This window comes from Trachypithecus francoisi, unplaced genomic scaffold (assembly GCF_009764315.1).
Source record: "Trachypithecus francoisi isolate TF-2019V2 unplaced genomic scaffold, Tfra_2.0 Lachesis_group0, whole genome shotgun sequence".
Taxonomy (NCBI): domain Eukaryota; kingdom Metazoa; phylum Chordata; class Mammalia; order Primates; family Cercopithecidae; genus Trachypithecus; species Trachypithecus francoisi.
The window spans coordinates 137,729,919-137,751,264 of NW_022681453.1; the positions used below are offsets into that span (position 1 = coordinate 137,729,919).

Consider the following 21,346-nt stretch of genomic DNA (forward strand, 5'->3'; position numbering starts at 1 on the left):
CCCTGTCTCAAAAAAGATTAAAAAAAAAAGGAAGAAAGAAAAATAATGTTCTATGTCTTGATTGTGGTGGTGGGTAGTGGTTACATGACTCTATGCATCTGCAAAAACTCACAGGACTGTACACCAAAAAACAGTGAATTTTTCTGCATACAAACATGTTTTTAAATTAAATGTTAAAAAGTCTTTACAAGCTCAATAAAATAACTACAAAATTGACCCAGAACATGATCACAAAGAATGTCTTAAGAACTATCAAATGTCAACACCTCAAACCCCAAATTTTCTAACTATGGCACAATAAAACTCCCAATCAGTTATAAAAATTTAGTTCCCAAATCTTCTACTTTTGGAAACCAAAAAATACTTTGAAATAATTCAAGGCCAGGCACTGTGGCTCATGCCTGTAATCTCAGTACTTTGAGAGGCCAAAGTGGGCAAATCACCTGAGGTCAGGAGCTTGAGACCAGCCTGGTCAACATGGTGAAATCCCATCTCTACTAAAAATACAAAAAATTAGCTGGGTGTGGTGGTGGTCGCCTGTAATCCCAGCTACTCAAGAGGCTGAGGTAGGAGAATCGCTTGAACCTGGGAGGCGGAGGTTGCAGTGAGCAGAAATTGCAGTATTGCACTCCAGCCTGGGCAACAGAGCGAAACTCTGTCTAAAAAAAATATTAAAAATGAAAAAAATAATTCAAGAAGAAATCACAATAGAAATCATCAAATATTTAGAACTGAATAATAACAAAATTATCAAATATAAAAATGTGTTGAGCATAGCTAAAGCAGCACTTGGAGTAAACAGTACAGTCTTAGACGAGTATATGAAATACAGAAATTTAAAAAATAATAAGCCAAGTGTTTTGCTTAAGAAGCTAGAAAAAGGACACAAAAATGTTTTTAAAAATAGAAAGAAGAAAATAATACAAATAAGAATAAAATTAGCCATAATTGCAAACGAAGGCATATAGAGAGGACTGTTAATAAAATGACAGTAGAATTGTGGCTGAGAGCCAAACAAAAAAACTATGAAAAAATACAGAATCCAATCAGGTGGAAAAGAGATAAATTGAAGCCAGTCAAGTGGAGAAGGAAATTAGGCGTATTCCAGCTAGGAGTATAGAATTTCATTTCCCCAAATCAGATGATAAAAACTGGAAAGTGATTACTATTAAAATTGGTGCCCAGGGAACATGTGAGGCACTTGTTTATAAACTCGATCCCACTGAAGGGCTTTGGCTGAACCTGTCCATGCCGGCTTGGTCCCAGGCATAGGCAGAGTCCAATTCTTAAAAAGGGTTTAGTGTGTGCCCATCTCTGCTTGGGTAGAAATTGGCTTAATAAAGAAGTTCTCAGGAACCCCAAAAGCGTTTATTTCCATGAGGTTTAGTTCTCAATATTTAATGCATTAGAGTTAAAAACTTTATTCATTTAAAAATAAAAATAATAAAACCAATACAATATCATTTGCGAACAACGCAAAAATGAGAACAATCAAAATATCCACAAATAGGGAAATCCATTAGTGAACTGTAGTTTATTTATATAGTAGAATACTATACAGCCTATTTTAAACTAAATCTATAAATATCAACATGGATAAATCTCAGGGAAAAAAACATTTTGAGTGAAAAAGACACGTGGCCAAAAAAGTGGAATATACAATATCATGTATGTAAATTTTTTGTCAGAAAAAATTAATTGGTAGAAGCAGATCTCCAAATGCCAGGTTGCCTTTGAATTTATTCCAGCAGGCAATAAGAGATCACTGTTGAGTGAATGAGTCATATAAAGAGTTTGAGCAGGAAACCCACATAACTTGACCTTTGCTATAAGGAGATCAGTCCTGCAGGGTTCTTAGCCTGGGAGCCACATAGAGAATTCAGGGGGTTGTGTCCTTACATGGGGAAAATATACATCTTTATTTATAGAAAATGTAATGTTTCCTTCAATTATGAACACAGGTAATGAAGCACAATATTAGCAAGACCTTGACATTGTCCCCAGTAGAAATCACACATATTTTCATGTCACATTATAGTTGTGATGGATGTCTTTAAATATTCTTTATGTTCATCACACTTTAAAATGAGAGTAGAAGTTAGACCTGCTTCTGGATTTCATTATGTAATGAGTTAATAAAGAAGCACATATATATATGTTAAACCACAAATTTGATTTTTGATATGGTTTGGTTGTGTCTCCACCCAAATCTCATCTTGAATTATAGTTCCCATAATCCCCATGTGTCATGGGAGGGACCCAGCGGGAAGTAATTGAATCACAGGGGCGGGTTTTTCCCATGCTGTTCTTATGATAGTGAACAAATCTCATGAGATCTAATGGTTTTATAAAGGGAAGTTCCCCTGCACATGTTCTCTTGCCTGCTGCCATATAAGATGTGATTTTGTTCCTCATTCACCTTCAGTCATGATTGTGAGGCATTCCCAGCCATGGGGAATTATGAGTCCATCAAACCCCTTTTTTAAAATAAGTTACCCAATCTTGGGTATGTCTTTATTAGCAGAATGAGAACAGACTAATACAATTTTTAAAATATTTTGAAATGCATTTAACATAAATAATTTATTTGTAATTCTGTTTCATTTTATATATTAATAACATGTTTCTGAGAACATCCATCAGCTTAACCAGACTGCCAAGGGGTTCATTGCACAAAAGTGGTAAAAACTAAGTAAAATGGCTAAGAATAGGAAAAAGCCTGAACAGACCAATAACAAGTAACAAGATTGAATAATAAAAAGTTTTCATCAAAAAAAGTCCAGGACCTGATGGTTTTACTGCTGAATTCTACCAAACATTTAAAGAACTAATACCAATTATTTTCAAACTGTTCCAAAAAATTAAAGAGGGAATTCTTCCTAACTCGTTCTGTGAGGCCATCATTACCCTGATATGAAAACCAGAGAGAAACAACAAAAAAAGAAAACTACAGGCCAATGTCTCTGATGAACATAGATGTTAAAATTTTCAAATAAATGCTGGCAAACCAATTCAGCATCACATTTAAAACATTATTCACCATGATTGAGGAGGATTCATCCCAGGGATGCAAAGATGGTTCAACATATGTAAATCAATAAGCATGATACATCACACCAACAGAATAAAATACATAAGCCATATGATCATTTCAATAAACACACAAAAAAGCATTTTGTAAAATCTGATATCCCTTCATGATAAAAAAACTCTCTACAAACTAGATATAGAAGGAATGTGCCTCAACACAACAAAGGCCATATATGACAACCTGTAATCCCAACTACTTGGGAGGCTGAGAAGGAAGGAAGAAAGGAAGAGAAAGAAAGAAAGAAAGAAAGAAAGAAAGAAAGAAAGAAAGAAAGAAAGAAAGAAGGAAAGAAGGAAAGAAGAAAGAAGGAAAGAAGGAAAGAAGGAAGAAGGAAAGAAGGAAAGAAGGAAGAAGGAAAGAAGGAAAGAAGGAAGAAGGAAGAAGAAAGAAAGGTCTAGGAATAATCTTAATTAAGGAAGTGAAAGTTTTATACACTGAAAACTGAAAAACACTAGTAAAAGAAGTTGAAGAGGACACAAATAAATGGAAAGATATCACATGTTCATGGATTTGAAAAGGTAACATTGTTAAAATGTCCATAGTATGCAAAGCAATCTACAGATTCAATGCAATCCCTATCAAAATATCAATTATACTCTTCACAGAAATAGAAAAAACAATAATAAAAATATTTGTATGGCACCACAAAAGACTTTGAACAGCCAAAGCAATTTTAAGCAAAAAGAACAAAGCTGGTGGTATCACACTACCTGACTTTAAAATATACTACAAAGCTATAATAATCAAAACAGCCTGGTACTGGCATTAAAAATAGACACATAGGCCAACGAAACGAAATAGAGAACACAGAAATAAATTCACACACTATAGCCAACTGATTTTTGACAAAGATGCCAAGAAGACACACAGAGATACTGGGCGGGGGGGGGGGGGGGGGAACAGTCTTTTTAAATAAATGGTCCTGGGAAACTGGATATCCACATGCAGAAAAATGAAGCTAAACCCTTTCTCTCACCACATACAAATATCAAATCAAGTGGATTAAAGACTTAAATGTAAGATCTGAAACAAAAAACTACTAGAGAAAACATATGGGAAATGTTTCATGACATCAGCTGAGCAAGAAATTTTGGATCAGACTTCAAAAGCACAGGCAACAAAAGCAAAAATAGACAAATGGGATCACATCAAATTAAAAAGCTTTTGCACAGCAAAGGAAATAGTCAACAAAGTGAAAGAATAATCCACAGAAGGGAGAAAATATTTGCAAACTATGCATTTGACAAGGAGATACTATTTAGAACATGCAAGGAACTCAAACAACTCAGAAAAAAAAAAACCCACAAATAATACAATTTTTAAGTGAGCAAAAAACCTGAAGCGATATTTCTCCAAAGCAGACATACAAATGGCCAACACATATATGAAGAAATGCTCAATATCATTAATCATCAGGGAAATGCAAATCAAAACGACAATGAGATATCACTTCACCCAAATTAGAATGGCTACTATAAAAAAGACAAAAAAATAACAAATGCTGGCATGGATGTGAAGAAAGAGGAACTCTTTATATACTGTTGATAGGAACATAAATTAGTATAGCCATTATGGAAAGCAGTTTGGAGGCTCCCAAAACAGTTAGAAATGAAACTAGTATATGGTTCAGCATTCCACTGCTAGTTATATATCCAAAGGAAATGAAATAAATATGTCAAAAAATATCCACACTCTCATGTTTATTGCAGCACTATTCATAATAGCCAAGATATGGAATCAACCTAAGTGTCTGTCAACCTAAGTGTCTATCACTATCAATGGATAAATAGATAAAGAAAATGTGGTATGTGTACACTAGGGAATACTACTTAGCCATAAAAAGAAATGAAATCCTGTCATTTGTGACAACATGGATCAACCTGGAGACTATTTTGTAAAATGAAATAAGCCAGGCACAGAAAGACAAATACTGCATAATCTCACTCCTATGTGAAACCTAAAAAAATTGAGCTCATAGAAGTAGATAGAATAGTGGTTACCAGAGGCTGAGGAAGACAGGGAGGAGTGGGGCATAGGAAAAGTTTGGTCAACAGGTACAAAGTTACAGTCAGATAGAAGGAATAAGTTATAATATTCTATTGCACAGTAGGGTGACTATGGTTAACAATATTATTATGGTATATTTCAAAATAGCTAGAAGGAGGACTTTCAGTGTTCTTATCACAAATAAATGATAAATGTTTGAGGTGATGGATTTGCTAAATATGCTGACTTAATTATTACACAATGTGTACATGTATCAAAACATCACACTACATCCCATAAATATGTACAATTATTATGTGTTAATTAAAAACAAACAGGAAAAAAGAATAGGGGAGAATGTCGGGGTAGATTCCTGGAAGGCTGTTGCAGGAATCTGTACTCTGATTCTGTGACAAGAGGGCCCAGATAAGGGTATAGTAAAAGGAAAGGACTGAAGTTCTGATACACGAGTGTCTGACTCATTTTCTGCCCAGGCCCAGTATCTAGCACAGTGCCTGGCACATAGAGGCCACCAAGTCAAATCTGTTAAATGAATAGAAAATGAAACTGGCATGAGAGGCAAGTGTGAAGTGGAATACACTGGGGTGGTCCAGTGAGTGGGTTTATGAGGTTAGGAAGAAGGAAGGACAAAAGGCAAAGAGGCTGTTGCATCAAACTCTGACACGTTCCAGTGAGGTCTGAAGCTAGAGCAGGTGCAAGTGGATGGCAGACTTGCAATGTGCCTACCAAAAATAAAGGGCTCATTTGTCTTCTGAGCCTTTGGATAGCCCATAATCACACATTGCTCTTAGTGTTTAATTTCACTGGATCTTGTTCCAGATTTGCTTTTTCTCCTTTATAGATGGGACTCTTGAACATATTTGTCAGTCCTCCTGGATGTTTTCCACAAAGTCAAGTTTGGATGAGGCTTTTCTTAACCCAGAACTTCTATTGCAAGGAAGAGTTTGCCCTATATAATACCACCCAGGCAAGACCTGAATCTAGGGCCAGAAGCACAAATTTTTTCAAAAGCAATTGGATTTTATGATGGTTAATTTTACATATCAAGTTGACTAGACTGAGGCAGGGGGTAAGATATTTGGTTAAACATTATTCTGAGTGTGTCTGTGACATTGTTTCTGTGAGATTAACATCTGAATCAGTAGCTTGAGTAAAGAAGTTGACCCTCCCCAATGTGGGTACACATCATCCAATCCTATGAGGGTCTGAATAGAACAAAAAGGCGGAATAGGCCAGGTACAGTGGCTCATGTCTATAATCCCAGTGCTTTGGGAGGGTGAGGCAGGAGGGTTGCTTGAGGCCACAGGTTCAAGGCCAGCCTGGGCAACATAGCAAGACAGCATCCCCACCACAAAAAAAATTTTTTTAATTAGCTGCGCATGGTGGTAGACACTTGTGTTCCCAGCTACTCAGGAGGCTGAGGGAGGAGGCTAAGAGTTTGAACTCAGGAGTTCAAGGTTGCAGTGAGCTATGATTGTGCCACTGCACTCCAGCCTGGGCAATAGCATGAGACCCTGTCTTTAAAAGTAAATAAATGACTTTTAAAAGGTGGAATAAGGGAGAATTCACTGTCTTTGCCTGCTGTCTTCTAGCTAATACGTTGGTCATCTGCTGCCTTTTGGCTTGGGCTAAAACCGAAATTTACGCCATCAGCTCTCCTGGTTTTCAGGCCTTTGACCTCAAATTACAACTATATCATGGGCTTTCCTGGATTTCCAGTTTGCTTACTGTAGATCCTGGGGCTTTTCAGTTTCTGCAACCACATAAGCCGATTTCTTATAATAAATCTATTTACATATATACATATATATGGTTCACTTTCTCTGGAGAACTCAGACTTATACAATTTATTTTGGAAATTTTAGTTGGACACAATCTTCTTTGTCTACAACTCTCCATCCACAAAAACATTACAAGACCATAAATTTAGAGCAAAATTGTTTGTTCTTTGTGCTTGTTAGATTTGCTGGACCAACAAGGTGCATCAAGAAAAATGAAGAAAGTAATAAATTTCAGAAGAACTTAAGTCTGACTAAAATGGGGAGGGGGAGGTCTGCTTGGAGGGGGCAAAAATGAGGGTTGTGTGGGACACATGCACACATGGGCACACAAACATGCACGCGTGCACACACACACACACACACCTGCTCCTCTTCCTCCTCATCTACTCTTCATGACTTCTGGCAGTCTAACTTCCATCCCAAGGCTCCACTCTTAGCCCTTTACTCCTGTTCATCTCTACTTTCTCTGTAAACTCCAACTATTCCCTTTGTGTTAATGATATATATCTCTAGCCTTGTGCTTTCAAAAATAATGGAATCACAGGCTGTCTGATTCATTTAATGCCTTCATTTCATAGATGAAAAAACTGAGGATCCTAGAGGTCTACAGATATGTCTCAGATAGCACATCTGCTGGTAATTAGCAGAGTTGAGACTAGGAGCCAGGTTTCCTAACTACCGGTATAACACTCTCTGATAACTTGGTTGTCCCTCTGGTCCATAGTTAGCTATGAATTTTCTCCAATACTACAAGCCTCAACATACAATCAGAGAGATAGCAGTCACTTGTAAAATGTTGAGTCTTAAATAGAAAACTGGAGAAAAGTATTTATCACATAAGGTACTAAAAGAGTTAATATTCTTAATCTATAAAAGAGCATCCTATTCATTCAACACATATTTACTGAGTGCTCACTAGACAGTTAACAGTGCTAGGCACTGAGAATGCAAAAGTGATGTAAGGAAAGCATGACTTCTGCTCGCACATGGTTTACTGTCTAGTGGACAGAGAAATACTGAGCGAATCCCTGTTACGAAAGCTAGTTGAGAAAGACTAACGAGAGAATTCCTGTTATGAAATGCAGTTGTGCACAGCTTCTCACCCCCTGCATGGTTACATAAGAGTAGCCTGGGACCCCTGGAACATTTTCTTGCACAGAGATAAAGAGTCCTCATAGCCTGTGCTAGGCATATCTCTGCTTTGTAATAACTTTCCCTGTTCCGGGTTTCATGTGTACTTCTTTGTTCTCAAGTGCATGGGTCAACAGCCGTCAAGTGCACCTCCAGCTTCCTACAGATCTGGCCCCAGGGGGGATGGGTTGAGGATCTTCACCTGCAGCAACAGAGCGGTGTATGCAGTCCATCTTCCTGCATCAGTTAGAGGGTAAGACCTGCAGCCATGGGGACTCACAGTCATCACTGAAGCTAATCTTGTTCCGTCTCTTCTCTATATGAGTAAAGTGTTTTCCATCCAGTGCCTGTGTGAATCATCTTTCTTGGTGACATGGACATCTGCAAACCATACAGTAAGTTAACATCCTGGGACTTCTGCTTTGGTGATAGGCAACAGGGGTCATTTGCTCAAGAATGGCTATAATGAAACTCTAGCTGAAAGAAAGGAATGCCTGATTTAAAAGCACATAATTGAGGGACTTGACCCAGGTTGGGTGTATGATCCAGATTAGGGGATGTCGGGAAAGCATCAGTGAAATGACTGAGGTGAGAAAAAAAGTATGAACAGGTGCTAATTAGGAAAATAATGTACAAAGGTCCTATGGCAGGAGTAAACATGATATACTTGAAAAACTGAAGGAAGGCTGGTTTGTCTTCAGAGCATGAAGTAAGAAGTAATATGGGCTGACAGAGACTGGAAAGAGAGATAGAGAATATACTTTGCAGGGCCTTCTAGATCACGTTGAGAATTTGGTTGTGAATCCACTAAGAAATAGACAGCACAGAAGAGTGTTTTTACAGAGAGTTTTGACAGAGAGATCTGGGTTTTAAAGAGACGGGGCCTGGTGGCTTGGGAAAATGGATCAGAAAGGAAGAAAATGGACACAGAGAGATTTGTGAGACTGTTGCCGAGATCCAGAAGAGGGAGCATGGTAGCTTAGATCAGTGGTTTTCACCAGGGAAATTTCACTCCTCTGAGGACACTTGGCAATGTCTTGAGACATTTTTGATTGTCACACCACGTGTGGGAGGATGTTACTGGCAACTAGTAGGGAAAGGTCAAGGATGCTACTAAATATCCTACAATACACAGGACAGCTCCCTCAACAATTATCTGACCTGAAATATCAATAGTGCTCCAACTGAGAAATCCTGGCTCAGACCATGATGGTGGCCGAGAGAGAGAAGGAAGTACATATTGGAGAGACGATTAAGAGGTTAAAATCAGCAGTAATTAGTGACTGATTGATCGTGCGGAGTGGGGAAAAGACTATTAAAGGCAACGCTCAGGTTTCTGGCTTGCTTACCTGGGTGACTGGGGAGTGCCGAGATGAGAAATGCTTGAGGAGCTGATGGTTTGGTAGGGGAAGATAAGGAGCTCTGCTTGAAACCCTGTAAATGTGAGGTGCCTGTATGACACTTGAAAGATGAAAAACACAATTCTCTAGGTCTACAGACCAAGAGCGGAAGCCTGAGCCCTGTATTTGAGAGCTTCTGTGAATAAAACAGAAGACATAGGTGTTTGGATGAACGGAGGCAAGATGGTGCACTTCCGGGTTCTTCTTCACCAACTTTTCCCCCGCGCGCGAAAATGCAGCCGGCGCCCGGGAAGGTGCAGACCAACTGGGCATGCGCCAGGTGATGTCAATCCGAAGAGACCAACATTTACCTGGTCGCACCTGCGGAACGCCCCCCGACACGCCCGTGCCCCGCCTATTGCCCTCCCACTCCTAGAAAAGCCGCTCCGGAGGGAAGCCAAGCGTGGCCTTCTCACAGCCCCACTCCTGTTGGGATGTCGGGACTGTGGGAACTCCCTCCGAGAGCCCCACCGGGGGACTCTGTTGGCCTTCTTTGCCGGAGGCCGACAGACCTCTTCCCCACACCTTAGGTGACCAAAATAAACTTGCAGTTTTGCTCCTACACTTGCCTAGTCGCTGGTTCTTTTGTGCCCGCTCTGGTGGTCTTAGAAAAACAAATCAATAGGAATGGCTGAGATTACCTAGGAAGAGAATACAGACTGAGAAGAAAATAATCCTGAAGACTGAGTCTTGAGAAACTCCCAGGAAAGGAGCATGAACCAGCGAAAGTATCTAGAGAAGTGGGAGGACATGGCACACATCAGATGCTTCAAGAGGGCCTGTTTCCTGGCACCTTCTCCAACACAAGCACCACTGATTTTTTTTTTTTTTTTTTTTTTGGAGACAGGGTCTTGCTGTGTAGTCCAGTCCAGGTTGGAGTGCAGTGGCATAATCTCAGCTCCTCATCTCATTGTAGCCTCCACCTCCCAGATTCAAGCGATCCTTGTGCCTCAGCCTCCCGAGTAGCTGGGACAGGCATGCACCACCACGCCTGGCTAATTTTTGTATTTTTTGGTAGAGACGGGGTTTCACCATGTTGGCCAGGCTGGTCTTGAACTCATGACCTCAGGTGATCTGCCACCTTGGCCTCCCAGAGTACTAGGATTACAGGCGTGAGCCCCCGAGTCTGGCCTAGATCTTTTTAAACTTTGCTAAGCTAATCAGTTTTTTTTAAATCTTGTTTAAATATACCAAAGTTTTAGTTGACAGTTTTGGTAAATAATGAGATTAAGCATCTTTGCCATGTTAGTCAGTCATTCATATTTCTTTTGTAAATTGGCCAGTGCGTGTGACTTGCCCATTTTCTATTTCAGATATTCATATTTTTATATAGACTTTAGTATATATTTATGGTTTTAAAGTCTTTACTGTCACATTCTTAGGTATTTCCTGAGAATTTATCTTTTTTTGGGGGGGGGGTATTGCGGTGGGTGGTGTCTTTCTATTCAGTTGTTTTTCATTTTCATGGATTCAAATTTGTTGACTTTATTTCTCTTCCTGCTTTGACCACATAGTAGAAGAGATTGTTCTTTCCCAAGGATGATAAAAATATTCTTCTACTTTTTTTTAGCACATTAAATTATTTTATATATTTAAATTTTTAAACCACCTAAAATCTATTTTTGTGGAGGATGAGTAATTAGAATCCTTTTCCAAATGAGCCAGTAGTTTCAGTACCAGTTATTGAATAATATGTTATTTCAACCTCTTCTTTATCTTATAATCCTATATCCAATAGTCTGTTGTGGCCTATCTTTTTTGTTCTTTAGATCTCTCAGTATATTCCTGTGCTCAAGACAGGCTGTTTTTATTACTGTAACTTTATAATATGTTTTGATAACTGGTAAGGCAAATCTGTATTATTTTATAATCAGGAAAACTCACAAAGGTGTGTGTGTGTGTGTGTCTGTGTGTGTGTGTGTGTTCTTGTATGTGGAAGGTCGATGAGGAAATGCCTTTGAATGACTAGGTCTACTTTGGAAGCTGCAAAAGAGTTTGACACAGTGTCTGGAGCAGAGAGTTTCCAGAAAAGCTTGGAAAAATAAAAGGAGAATTAGAGACAACAGGGCTCTCAAAGGAGGCTGATGCTCACACTTACAAGGTCTGTAGGTTGATGCAAGCAGAGAGGAAAGCTAGCATGGACTGATCTCTGTTATTTTTATATACTAGCACTAACTGCATTTCAAGGCTCATTAGGCCTGGAAACCTTTTCCCAGCCCCTGGGAAGTCACTGGGGATGCTAAGGTTAGTCATTCACCCACTGAGGCTATCTTACTGAGCTCAGGTCTGGGTGCACTGCCAGCAGCTGTTTGTGTACTTACAGCCTCCCGGGTGCAGACAGACCTCAGCTGCCAGCCATATGCCTTACGTTACATTGGCCCACAGCTTTCAAAGAAAACAAGTCTTTTAATTCAGCAAGTATTCACTGAATGTCTGACACCCCCAGTGCAGACCCTGTCCCAGTCCCCCAACGGGGTCCACCTCCATCCAACTCTGGGTGAGTGACCATGGTGCTCTTGCGTGCACACACACACACACAAGCACATACACATAGCTCAGGCTTGGGGCCCACCTCTCTGGGCTTACAGGTCTCAAAGCAGGGGCATTCCTATTTTAAGGACTTCTTGTCTCAGGGACTTTGGCCCCACCTGCACAGGACAGGAAATCAGTGGATTTCTAGGAGAAAGCAGGTCATCGCAGGGTATAACCAGGGACTCAGCTCTTCCTTCCAGACATGCAGGAAACACAAGGAGGGATGGTCAAACAGGGCCTGCTTAAGCCTCTTGCTGGGATCACTCCAAGGGTCTTTGGGGTCACTCAGAGGAGCAGGGAAGCTGCCTGCTGCTGTACACTGAGACAGATTCCTGGGGTGTTTGGATCAATGCAGCCCGCATGCTGCCTTTTTGTTATCTTTTCTGTTTTGCCTCTTCCGGGCTGTACTTGTCTTGAATTTTGGCCTTACGATACCCATGTTAAAAGGGCAGAGCATTGTTCAGTAAACAACAAGAATGTCCCTGGGCATGGCCAAGGCGGTTCTGCTAAATATGAAAGGGAATGTGCCTGCCATACTTTGTGCTTTAGGCCCAAGTGACCTAGGGGCCAGCCTGCCTATTGGTCTCACTCCCAACACTACAGGTGTTTGACTCCACTCAACCCCGTGGAGAGATGGACCACAGGAGCCACCCACCGGGGGACCACATGAGGTCATGCACACCCACAGAGTGCCCAGTCCCTGCCTGGCCTTGTGCCCATTTTCCCTTCACCTAGGGTTGGGGTGACAATGGAGGTAACTAGAAAACAGATCAAAAGGTTCTTGGTCTTGACACAGATGCAAGAGGAAGTCAGATAATAGACACCTCCCTTCCCCCTCACCCACATAGGCTCCAGTGGGTTCTCAGGGCAAGGCCTGGCGGCTTCCTCCTCTCTGACTTCAGGTAGAGGTGAGTGTGGAGGAAACTGAAAGAGGAAAGGTGAAGTGCTATTTGGCTTGGACCTGGAGGGGGACAGAAGGCTCTCGGGGCAGGCAGGGTCGGTCTTTCGGCAAGAGGCGCCCTCTCTCTCCCTTCCCCTTCCATCGAGGGCTGGGTGTGAAGGTGAGAGCAACCGGAAAAGAAGGTGAAGAGGCCCTTGGCCTTGACCCGGACGCGGGAGGAGGTCCCAGGCGGAGGCCGCCCCGCCCCTGCCGCCGCCTCGCCTCACCCGGCACCGCCTCCCGTGTTCTAGGTTGACGCCTCCTCAGCGCTGGCCGCCGGCAGATTCTGCGGCAGCGCTAGTCGCCTCCTCCGAATCGGCTCCGCACAGGTAAGGTCAGGGCACCCGCGCCTGGGCTGCCGAGGAAGGAGTCGGGGGTGCTGCGTGAGACTGAGAGTTGAGGGGCAAGGAAACAAAATCGGATTTCCTCAGAGGGCCAGAGGAAGAGACTGAAGCACGCGAGCCCCAAATCCTTGGGCGGGGGGAGGTGGTCCCTGCCATGCCCACGATGGGTAGGCGCGTCTTTACCGACTGCCTGCACGGATCCGCAGATGTGCTGGGCGCTTAGATGCCTGCGGCTATGCAGAGACGCAGTCCAGAGCGGTGACCCCAGATCCTGGTGGGGGCTGGATCCCAGGGCCCCGACATCCCTTTGCAATTTCCAGCCGTCAGCTAAAGACTCCCCTCCCGGGGCTTTAAAGAGAGGCTCCAGGCTCGCGATCCACGAATACACAAAAACCTTCCTTGCTGATGTTCTGAAGAAAAGCCCCGCCTCAGCCCTATGAATGGTAATAATAGGGGGAAGATTTATTCTTTCTTGGGTGTGTGTACAGGTGGAACAATCTGCAGAAAAAGACCTTTTTTTCGGAAAATCTTTTCAGTTTGAAGTTTCAGCAAATCTATGTTTGATTTCCTTGCATTTGGGGAGATGACATGGAATTTAAGCTCCAGTTTTGGGGCTGTCTCTGAAGTCCTGGGTTGGGCTGACCTTTCCCGGGATGAGGTTTTGATTTGGAGGAAGTAAAATGGGTTTTGTCTGAACCTGTGCTCGTTCTTTAAACTTCTGAGGTCGGGGGCCGTGGACTTATTGACATCCTGTCTTCTTTCACCTGCAGCTGGGAGAAAAGATGTTCACTGTGCTGACCCGCCAACCATGTGAGCAAGCAGGTTAGTGTCTCTCAGCAGGCAGCAAGCGTGGCTTTGCCAAATCGCAAGAGAATCCTAGCTTCGGCCCACAGTTTTTCATCCATATCCCCTGCAAATTATTGTTTAACTTTATTGGTTTGAGACTCAGTATTCAACTGGGTTTCGCCACTGGCATTCCTCAAATAAAAGTAATGCTCTTCATCAAAGCCACACAAAACAAGGACTAACATGCATGTTTCACTTAAAAGGTTTTTCCGGTTTGTATAATCCATTAATTTGGCCCTTGTGGTTTCCCTTACCTAGCTGTATGTAAGGTTTGCTTTAGAATACTGTATTGTTGATTTTGTGATCAATTGTAAAGTACTTGGATCTTTCCTGTATTCCCATCCAAATGTTGCTGGCACAGTGCCTACAACACCCCCACCCCTCACCGTGGGTCAGTGTTGTTATGATTGATACTGCAGGCAGGAGTGCGGGATTTTCTCAAACTCGCAGGCACGAGCGCGTGCACACACACACACACAAACACACACACACATACTTCTAAGCCTGCCCCGCCTGCCTCTAGAGTACTTTTTGGAGTTGCTCATGTGGAAGCCCAGAAGGCTCTGGCTTCTCCACGCTCAGGTAGGTATCTTGCAATTACCATGTTTGTCCAGCCCTAATGACAGCACAGCTCTAGGCTGCATTTCCTAAATGAATAAGACCTGGTCTCATCCATTTTGCTTTATAATAAGCTTTTCTGCTGGGACAAGGGTTTGCTTAAGGTAATCATAGCTTTTTACTTGAAAACTGCTGAAACACAGAAGACTTAGGAGGCCAGCCACGTAGCTGTGGTCAGGAAACTGCATACATATCACACTCCTTCCCCATGGATAGACATTCTTTAGTCATGCCCCTAAACTGGGTATTCTTGTCTTCCAAAAGGATATGATTTTAGGATAGTAAGGGCAATCTATGTGAACTTTTATTTTTGTAAAGGGAGATTGCACGTGGGGAGCTGTTTTCTTTTGATTTTTAGGTTTTCCCCCAAAACACTTTGAAATGTTAACACAGAGATTGTAATATCACTCATATAGACTAACCTGTTACATTCCTTCCAAAGGCAAAGTTTAACTTGGCAGATTAAATTTCTACCACATTTTATTGGGGGAAAAAATCCCTTAAACTTCTATAACTGACACTGACAAATGCATTCTTTGAAAGCTGATGCAAAAGTTTGCCTCTGTGGATTAACTGGTTCCTGGCTGGTTCTTGTACTTTTATTTGGAATCACAGAAAAGTGATATAGGACCTCTTCATATGCTCTGCAGGTCAACTCCATGGCAGTTGGCTCTCCTTTCCATTGCTATTACCCACAATTCTGTAATGCGTAACCTTGTGTCTAAGTCATTTTACACATGTGGAGCTAGTTCTATGGGATAAATTCCCAAAAGTTCGATTGTGAGTCAGATGGCATGCTTATTTGCAGTGTTGATAAATATAGACAAACTGCCCTCCATTGATGCTGTACCAGTTTACACTTTCAATGACAAGGTAGGAGGATTAAGGTGTTAAGTGACCAACTTTGACACCAAGAAATGTCTGTGACTGCAGCTACACTGCAGGGGAATCAGTTGAGATGGAAAGAGTTAGCTGTTCTGAGCCACGAAGACCTATTGCGTGACTGCCCTCCTGTAGCAAATGTTGTGATGTGACTGAATTTATGGGCTGAATCTAATTATTCCTGGGTGCATAGACACGCCCTTTTTTCTTCTGGGAAAATGTCTTACAGAAATAATGAAGGGGTAAAGCATAGGTTATGATGATCTAGGAATAATGTTCTGGAATAAGACAGGATCTGTCGAATTGCTGTTCAGTTGATCTTCCTATAATGATGAAAATGTTATATGGCTGCACTGTCCAATATAGTAGCCACTAGCCCACACATGGTTATTGAACACTGGAAATGTGGCTAGTAAGACTGAGAGACTGCGTTTTTATTTTATTTTATTTTAATTAATTTACATTTAGATAGCCAATTGATTAGATATATATTGGAATTCGATGAATCTAGTGATCCTTCTATTAGTGTTCATCATATTTCAACCATTTGGGTGTCATTTGTGCTTATGTCCCAATAGTTCTACCAAGACTATTATTATTATTTTTTTAGAGACAAGATCTCACTCTGTTGCCAGGCTGGAGTGTAGTGGCACATCTCACTGCAGCCTTGAGCTTCTGGGCTCAAAGGATCCTCCAACCTCAACCTCCTGAGTAGCTTGGACTACAGGCGTGCACCACATGCACAGTTGATATTTTTTCATTTTTTGTAAAGATGGGGTCTCACTATGTTGCTCAGGCTGGTGTCTAATGCCTGGCCTCAAATATCTTCCCACCTCAGCCTCCCAAAGCTGGGATTACAGGCATGAGCCACTATACCCAGTCCAAGATTATTATTTAGTCAATATTTTCATTGAATGTCTTTTTATCTTTTTTAAAAATTAGGTATAACTTCTATTCAGTGAAATGGATAGATCTTAAGTTGTGCCCCTAAGTTGGGTTTTCTTGCCTTCTAAAAGTATGTTTTTAGAATAGTAAGGGTAATTTATAAGAATCTTTTTTTTAAGGGAAATTATACCTAAGACACTGATTTGCTTTCATTTTCAAGTTTTCTCCAAAGGACTTTGAAAGGTTTGATGAGTTTTGACAAATACACACATCCATATACCCCACAATGCTATAATATATAGCGCATTGCTGTTACCCCAAGAAAGTACCCACATATTCCTTCCCAGTGAATCCCTGCCCCAACTTCCACCCCCTGGCAATCACTATTCTGATTCCTGTTACCTGCCTACTTTAGAACTTCAAATAAGTGAAATCATCTCAGTATAGTATAGTGCTAATTTTTTATTTTGTTTATTTAGTAATCTATTTATTTATTTATTTTTGAGACAAGGTCTCATTCTGTCACCCAAGTTGATGTGTAGTAGTGTGATCTCGACTCATTGCAACCTCTACCTCCTGGCTGCAAGCAATTATCCCACCTCCATCTCCCGAGTAGCTGGGACTACAGGTGCATGCCACCACACCTGGCTAATTTTTGTATTTCTTGGTAGAGACAGGGTTTCACCATATTGGCCAGGCTGGTCTTGAACTCCTGACCTCAAGTGATCTGCCTACTTCGGCCTCCCAAAGTGCTGGGATTACAGGGGTGAGCCATCAGCCCAGCCTAATTTCTTTTTCTTTAACTGAGATTATTTTTAAATGAAATATTCTATCATTTAATTTTTTTAAAATAGATTTTTTGAATCTCCATTAAAACAAATGTTAGCTGGGCATGGTGACTCATGCCTGTAATCCCAGCACTTTAGGAGACCAAGACAGGCATATCACTTGAGCCCAGGAGTTCGAGACCAGCCTGGCCAACATGGTGAAACCCCGTCTCTACTAAAAATACAAAAATTGACTGGCGTGGTAGCATGCACCTGTAATCTCAGCTCTTCAGGAGGCAGAGGCAGGAGAATCGCTTGAACCTGGGAGGCAGAAGCTGCAGTGAGCCGAGATCACGGCACAGCACTGTAACCTGGGCGATAGAATGAGACTCCATCGAAAGAAAAGAAAGAAAGAAAGAAGAAAGAAAGAAAGAAGGAAAGAAGGAAAGAAGGAAAGAGGAAAGAAAGGAAGAAAGGAAAGAAGGAAGAAAGAAAGAGAAAGAAAGAGGGAAAGAGGAAAGAGGGAGGGAGGGAGGGAAGGAAGGAAGAAGGAAGAAGGAAGGAAGAAGGAAGGAAGGAAGGAAGAAAGGAAAGAAGGAAGGAAGGAAGAAAGGAAAGAAAGGAAGAAAGAAAGAGAAAGAAAGAGGAAAGAGGGAGGGAGGGAGGGAGGGAGGGAAGGAAAGAAGGAAGGAAGGAAGGAAGGAAGAAGGAAGGAAGGAAGGAAGGAAGGAAGGAAGGAAAAAGTAAAACGAATGTTATTGTACCACAATATCAGAAAACTAGACCATGCATACCTTCCCTGCAACACTGTTAAGAAAGAAAGAAAGAAAGAAAGAAAGAAAGAAAGAAAGAAAGAAAGAAAGGAAGGAAGGAAGGAAGGAAGGAAGGAAGGAAAAAGTAAAACGAATGTTATTGTACCACAATATCAGAAAACTAGACCATGCATACCTTCCCTGCAACACTGTTTTAGTACACAATTTGTGAGGAAGGGCAAATGCGTACTGTTTGTCCTTCCCTCAAAACTGGGGAGAAGGGGAGCTTATTTGCTACTCTGTCTTAGAAGTATGGGTCTCGCTAACACCAGAGAAAGTGGTTTATGCATATGATTATGGGGCCAGTCCATCGATTCTACAAAGAATACCAGTGCCTGGTTTTTACTTCCCCTCAAGTGCCTTCTGGGTCTTCTCGTTTTAGGCCTCAAGGCCCTCTACCGAACTCCAACCATTATTGCCTTGGTGGTCTTGCTTGTGAGTATTGTGGTGCTTGTGAGTATCACTGTCATCCAGATCCACAAACAAGAGGTCCTCCCTCCAGGACTGAAGGTAAGTGTGAAGGGACTGGCAACAAAGGGAAGAAATGGGCATAAAGGGGAAGAAATCAATTATTCCAAAACCATGAGTTAGAAGAGCAGAAAATCTTCCCCCCACCACCTCATTTCTGGCTGCAGCCAGGAGAAGGCAGTGTAAGACTCAAGGGAGAAGGTCTGGACATGTTGGGTTTATGATATTTGAGGCCATAAATTGAGGGTAGTGACACCTTCTCCAAGGACTGTGTTATCTTGCTTTGACTTCTGACTCCAAAGCTAAAATTTGTAACCAAGAGTTGCAGATAGCTATCAAAGATATACCAGTTCAGCCAGGTGCAGTGGCTCATGCCTGTAGTCCTGGCACTTTGGGAGGCTGAGGCAGGTGGATCGCTTGAGCCCAGGAGTTCGAGACTTGCCTGGGCAACATGGTAAAACCAGTCTCTACCAAAAAAAAAAAAAATTTACCGGTTAGTGCAGTTTCCATTTTGACCAGTTTATCTGTTCTCCCAAGCACACAACCCTGATAATGAGTAAAGACCAAGGCTGAGCACAGTGGCTCATGTCTGTAATTTCAGCACTTTGGGAGGCCAAGGCCAAAGGATTGATTGAGCCCAGGAGTTCAAGACCAACCTGGTCAATTAGAGAGACTCCATCTCTACCAAAAAAACAATTTCCAAAAAAAGGAAAAAATAAATCAAGACCAGGAGACCCAGGCACCTCTTCTGGCCTAGGCTGAGTGAATAAAAAAGTCAAGAACTTGAGAAGGTCTCCTTGAGCTCTATTTGTGCTGCTACTCTTGAGTCTAGAACATGTGCTGTGATCCTTCCAACACTTTGCTCAACAACCCCGACCCCACCAAAAAAAATTACTCAGGACCTTGTGCTTAGTCCCAGAGGCCCCTCTTAACTCTCAACAAGTCCATCCTCAAATGATCTTTAGGCTCAGAATCATAATATATCCCCCAAGCTTGGCTCTGAGGATGCCCTTGGAGACAGGAGGTGATTCCATGAGAGGCTGACAAAGGAAAGGTGAAGCAAGTTGATGAGTCTTTCAATCATTTTAGGTAGGGGTCAGCAAACATTTCTCACAAAGGGTCAAATAGTACATATTTTAGGCTTTGAGGTCCATTTATAGTCTCTGTTTTATAACTCTTCTTTGTTTTTTGACTCAATTAAAATTGTACAAACCCTTCTTAGTTGTGCTGTAGGGACCAGGTAATTCAGCCATGTTCTTTGAATCTCATTTAACCTTTACACTTGACCTCGCAAGTCTTTTCCATATCTTCCTGCTGTTAGTGACTATTCAAAGGTAATATTTGAAATACATAGACTTTTTAAAAGAAAAGAAACTAATATTGTTTTGGATTCTAAGGATGGGTTTGAGCTAACATTCTAAGGCGGCTTTTCTAAAAGATTAGAGTAAAATCTCCATTAGATAATATAATAGCATTTGGTTCCTTGATAAGATATTTTATTTAAGAATCTCAGCCCTCATTAATAACATGAATAAAAAAGAAAAACAAAAAAAACACAATCTTACGCAATCACCCAATGAGAAGAAAGCAAATTACCCGATTGTCCAAAGATACTAGCTAAGACCTAAAAGAAGCTGTTTTCCCAAGCTCTAGGCACTGCCTTCTATAAACTACTGTATATAAAATTGGGACTTTGGGAGGCCGAGGCAGGCGGATCATGAGGTCAGGAGATCAAGACCATCCTGGCTAACATGGTGCCCCGTCTCTACTAAAAATACAAAAAATTAGCCGGGCCTGGTGGTGGGCACCTGTAGTCCCAGTTAGCTACTCAGGAGACTGAGGCAAGAGAATGGCATGAACCTGGGAGGCAAAGCTTGCAGTGAGCCAAGATGGTGCCACTGCACTCCAGCCTGGGCGACAGAGTGAGACTCCGTCTCAAAAAAAAAATAGGGACTGCAAGTAAGAGTAATATGTTTTTTATTTTATTATTATTATTTTTTGAGACAGAGTCTTGCTCCATCCCCTAGGCTGGAGAGCAGTGGTGCAATCTTGGCTCACCGCAACCTCCACCTCCTCAGTTCAAGCGATTCTACTGCCTCAGCCTCCCAAGTAGCTGGGATCACAGGTGCCCGCCACCACACCCAGCTAATTTTTTTTGTTGTATTTTTAGTACAGACCATGTTAGTACATCACCGTGTTAGCCAAACTAGTCTTGAACGCCTGACCTCAGGTGATCCACCCACCTCGGCCTCTCAGAGTGCTGGGATTACAGGCATGCGTCACCACGCCCAGCTGCAACTAAGAGTAATATCTCTTTACACTTCGTATAGTGCTATTCAGTTAAGTCAGCACTTGTCCCTGATTATGTCACTTAGGTCTGATGCCAACCATAGAAGGTGGGCAAAGCGAGCACCATGACTGCCATTTTGAAAGTGAGAAAATACAGGTTTGGTCAGTGAATGACAGGTCCTGAACTGAAACCTGGTCCCTTCTGTTCCCAAGGCCAGGGCTCTCTTCACTGCCTCCCACTTCTCCCTGACTCTGAGTTCTGAATGGAGAGCCAAGTGGAGGGAAGGGATTGACCTCAGATAGGAGAACACTTCCTGCTTTGCACAGGAGTGAAGGTAGGGAGGCTGGATGCAGATGCAGGAAAATTTGTTGAATTGAGGGCGAGGAGTTAAGCCTAATGCCACCCTTAGACCCTGATAGCTGGGCTGCCTGCCCTGAGCCCCACATTTCAGAAAGACCAGCTCTAGCTGCACTTCAGGCTTATCTCTCTCTATTACCCAAAAGAATATGCTTACCCAGAGCCCATACTTCCCCTTCTAGAACACACTGTGGT

The 21,346-nt window shown here is 41.9% G+C and overlaps 1 protein-coding gene across 3 annotated transcripts in view; it reads left to right on the forward strand.

Annotated features, from left to right (window-relative positions):
- Positions 1-8,209: 8,209 nt before the first annotated feature.
- Positions 8,210-21,346, forward strand: part of ENTPD3 (ectonucleoside triphosphate diphosphohydrolase 3) — a 47,116-nt gene continuing 33,979 nt past the window's right edge. Inside the window, exons 1-4 of one of the 3 annotated variants that reach the window (XM_033212118.1) lie at positions 8,210-8,405; positions 13,134-13,211; positions 13,997-14,048; positions 18,419-18,546. In XM_033212118.1, the coding sequence (XP_033068009.1) occupies positions 8,331-8,405; positions 13,134-13,211; positions 13,997-14,048; positions 18,419-18,546 (333 nt within the window). In that variant the 5' untranslated portion in view covers positions 8,210-8,330. The other 2 variants (XM_033212119.1, XM_033212120.1) reach the window with 2 other exon arrangements.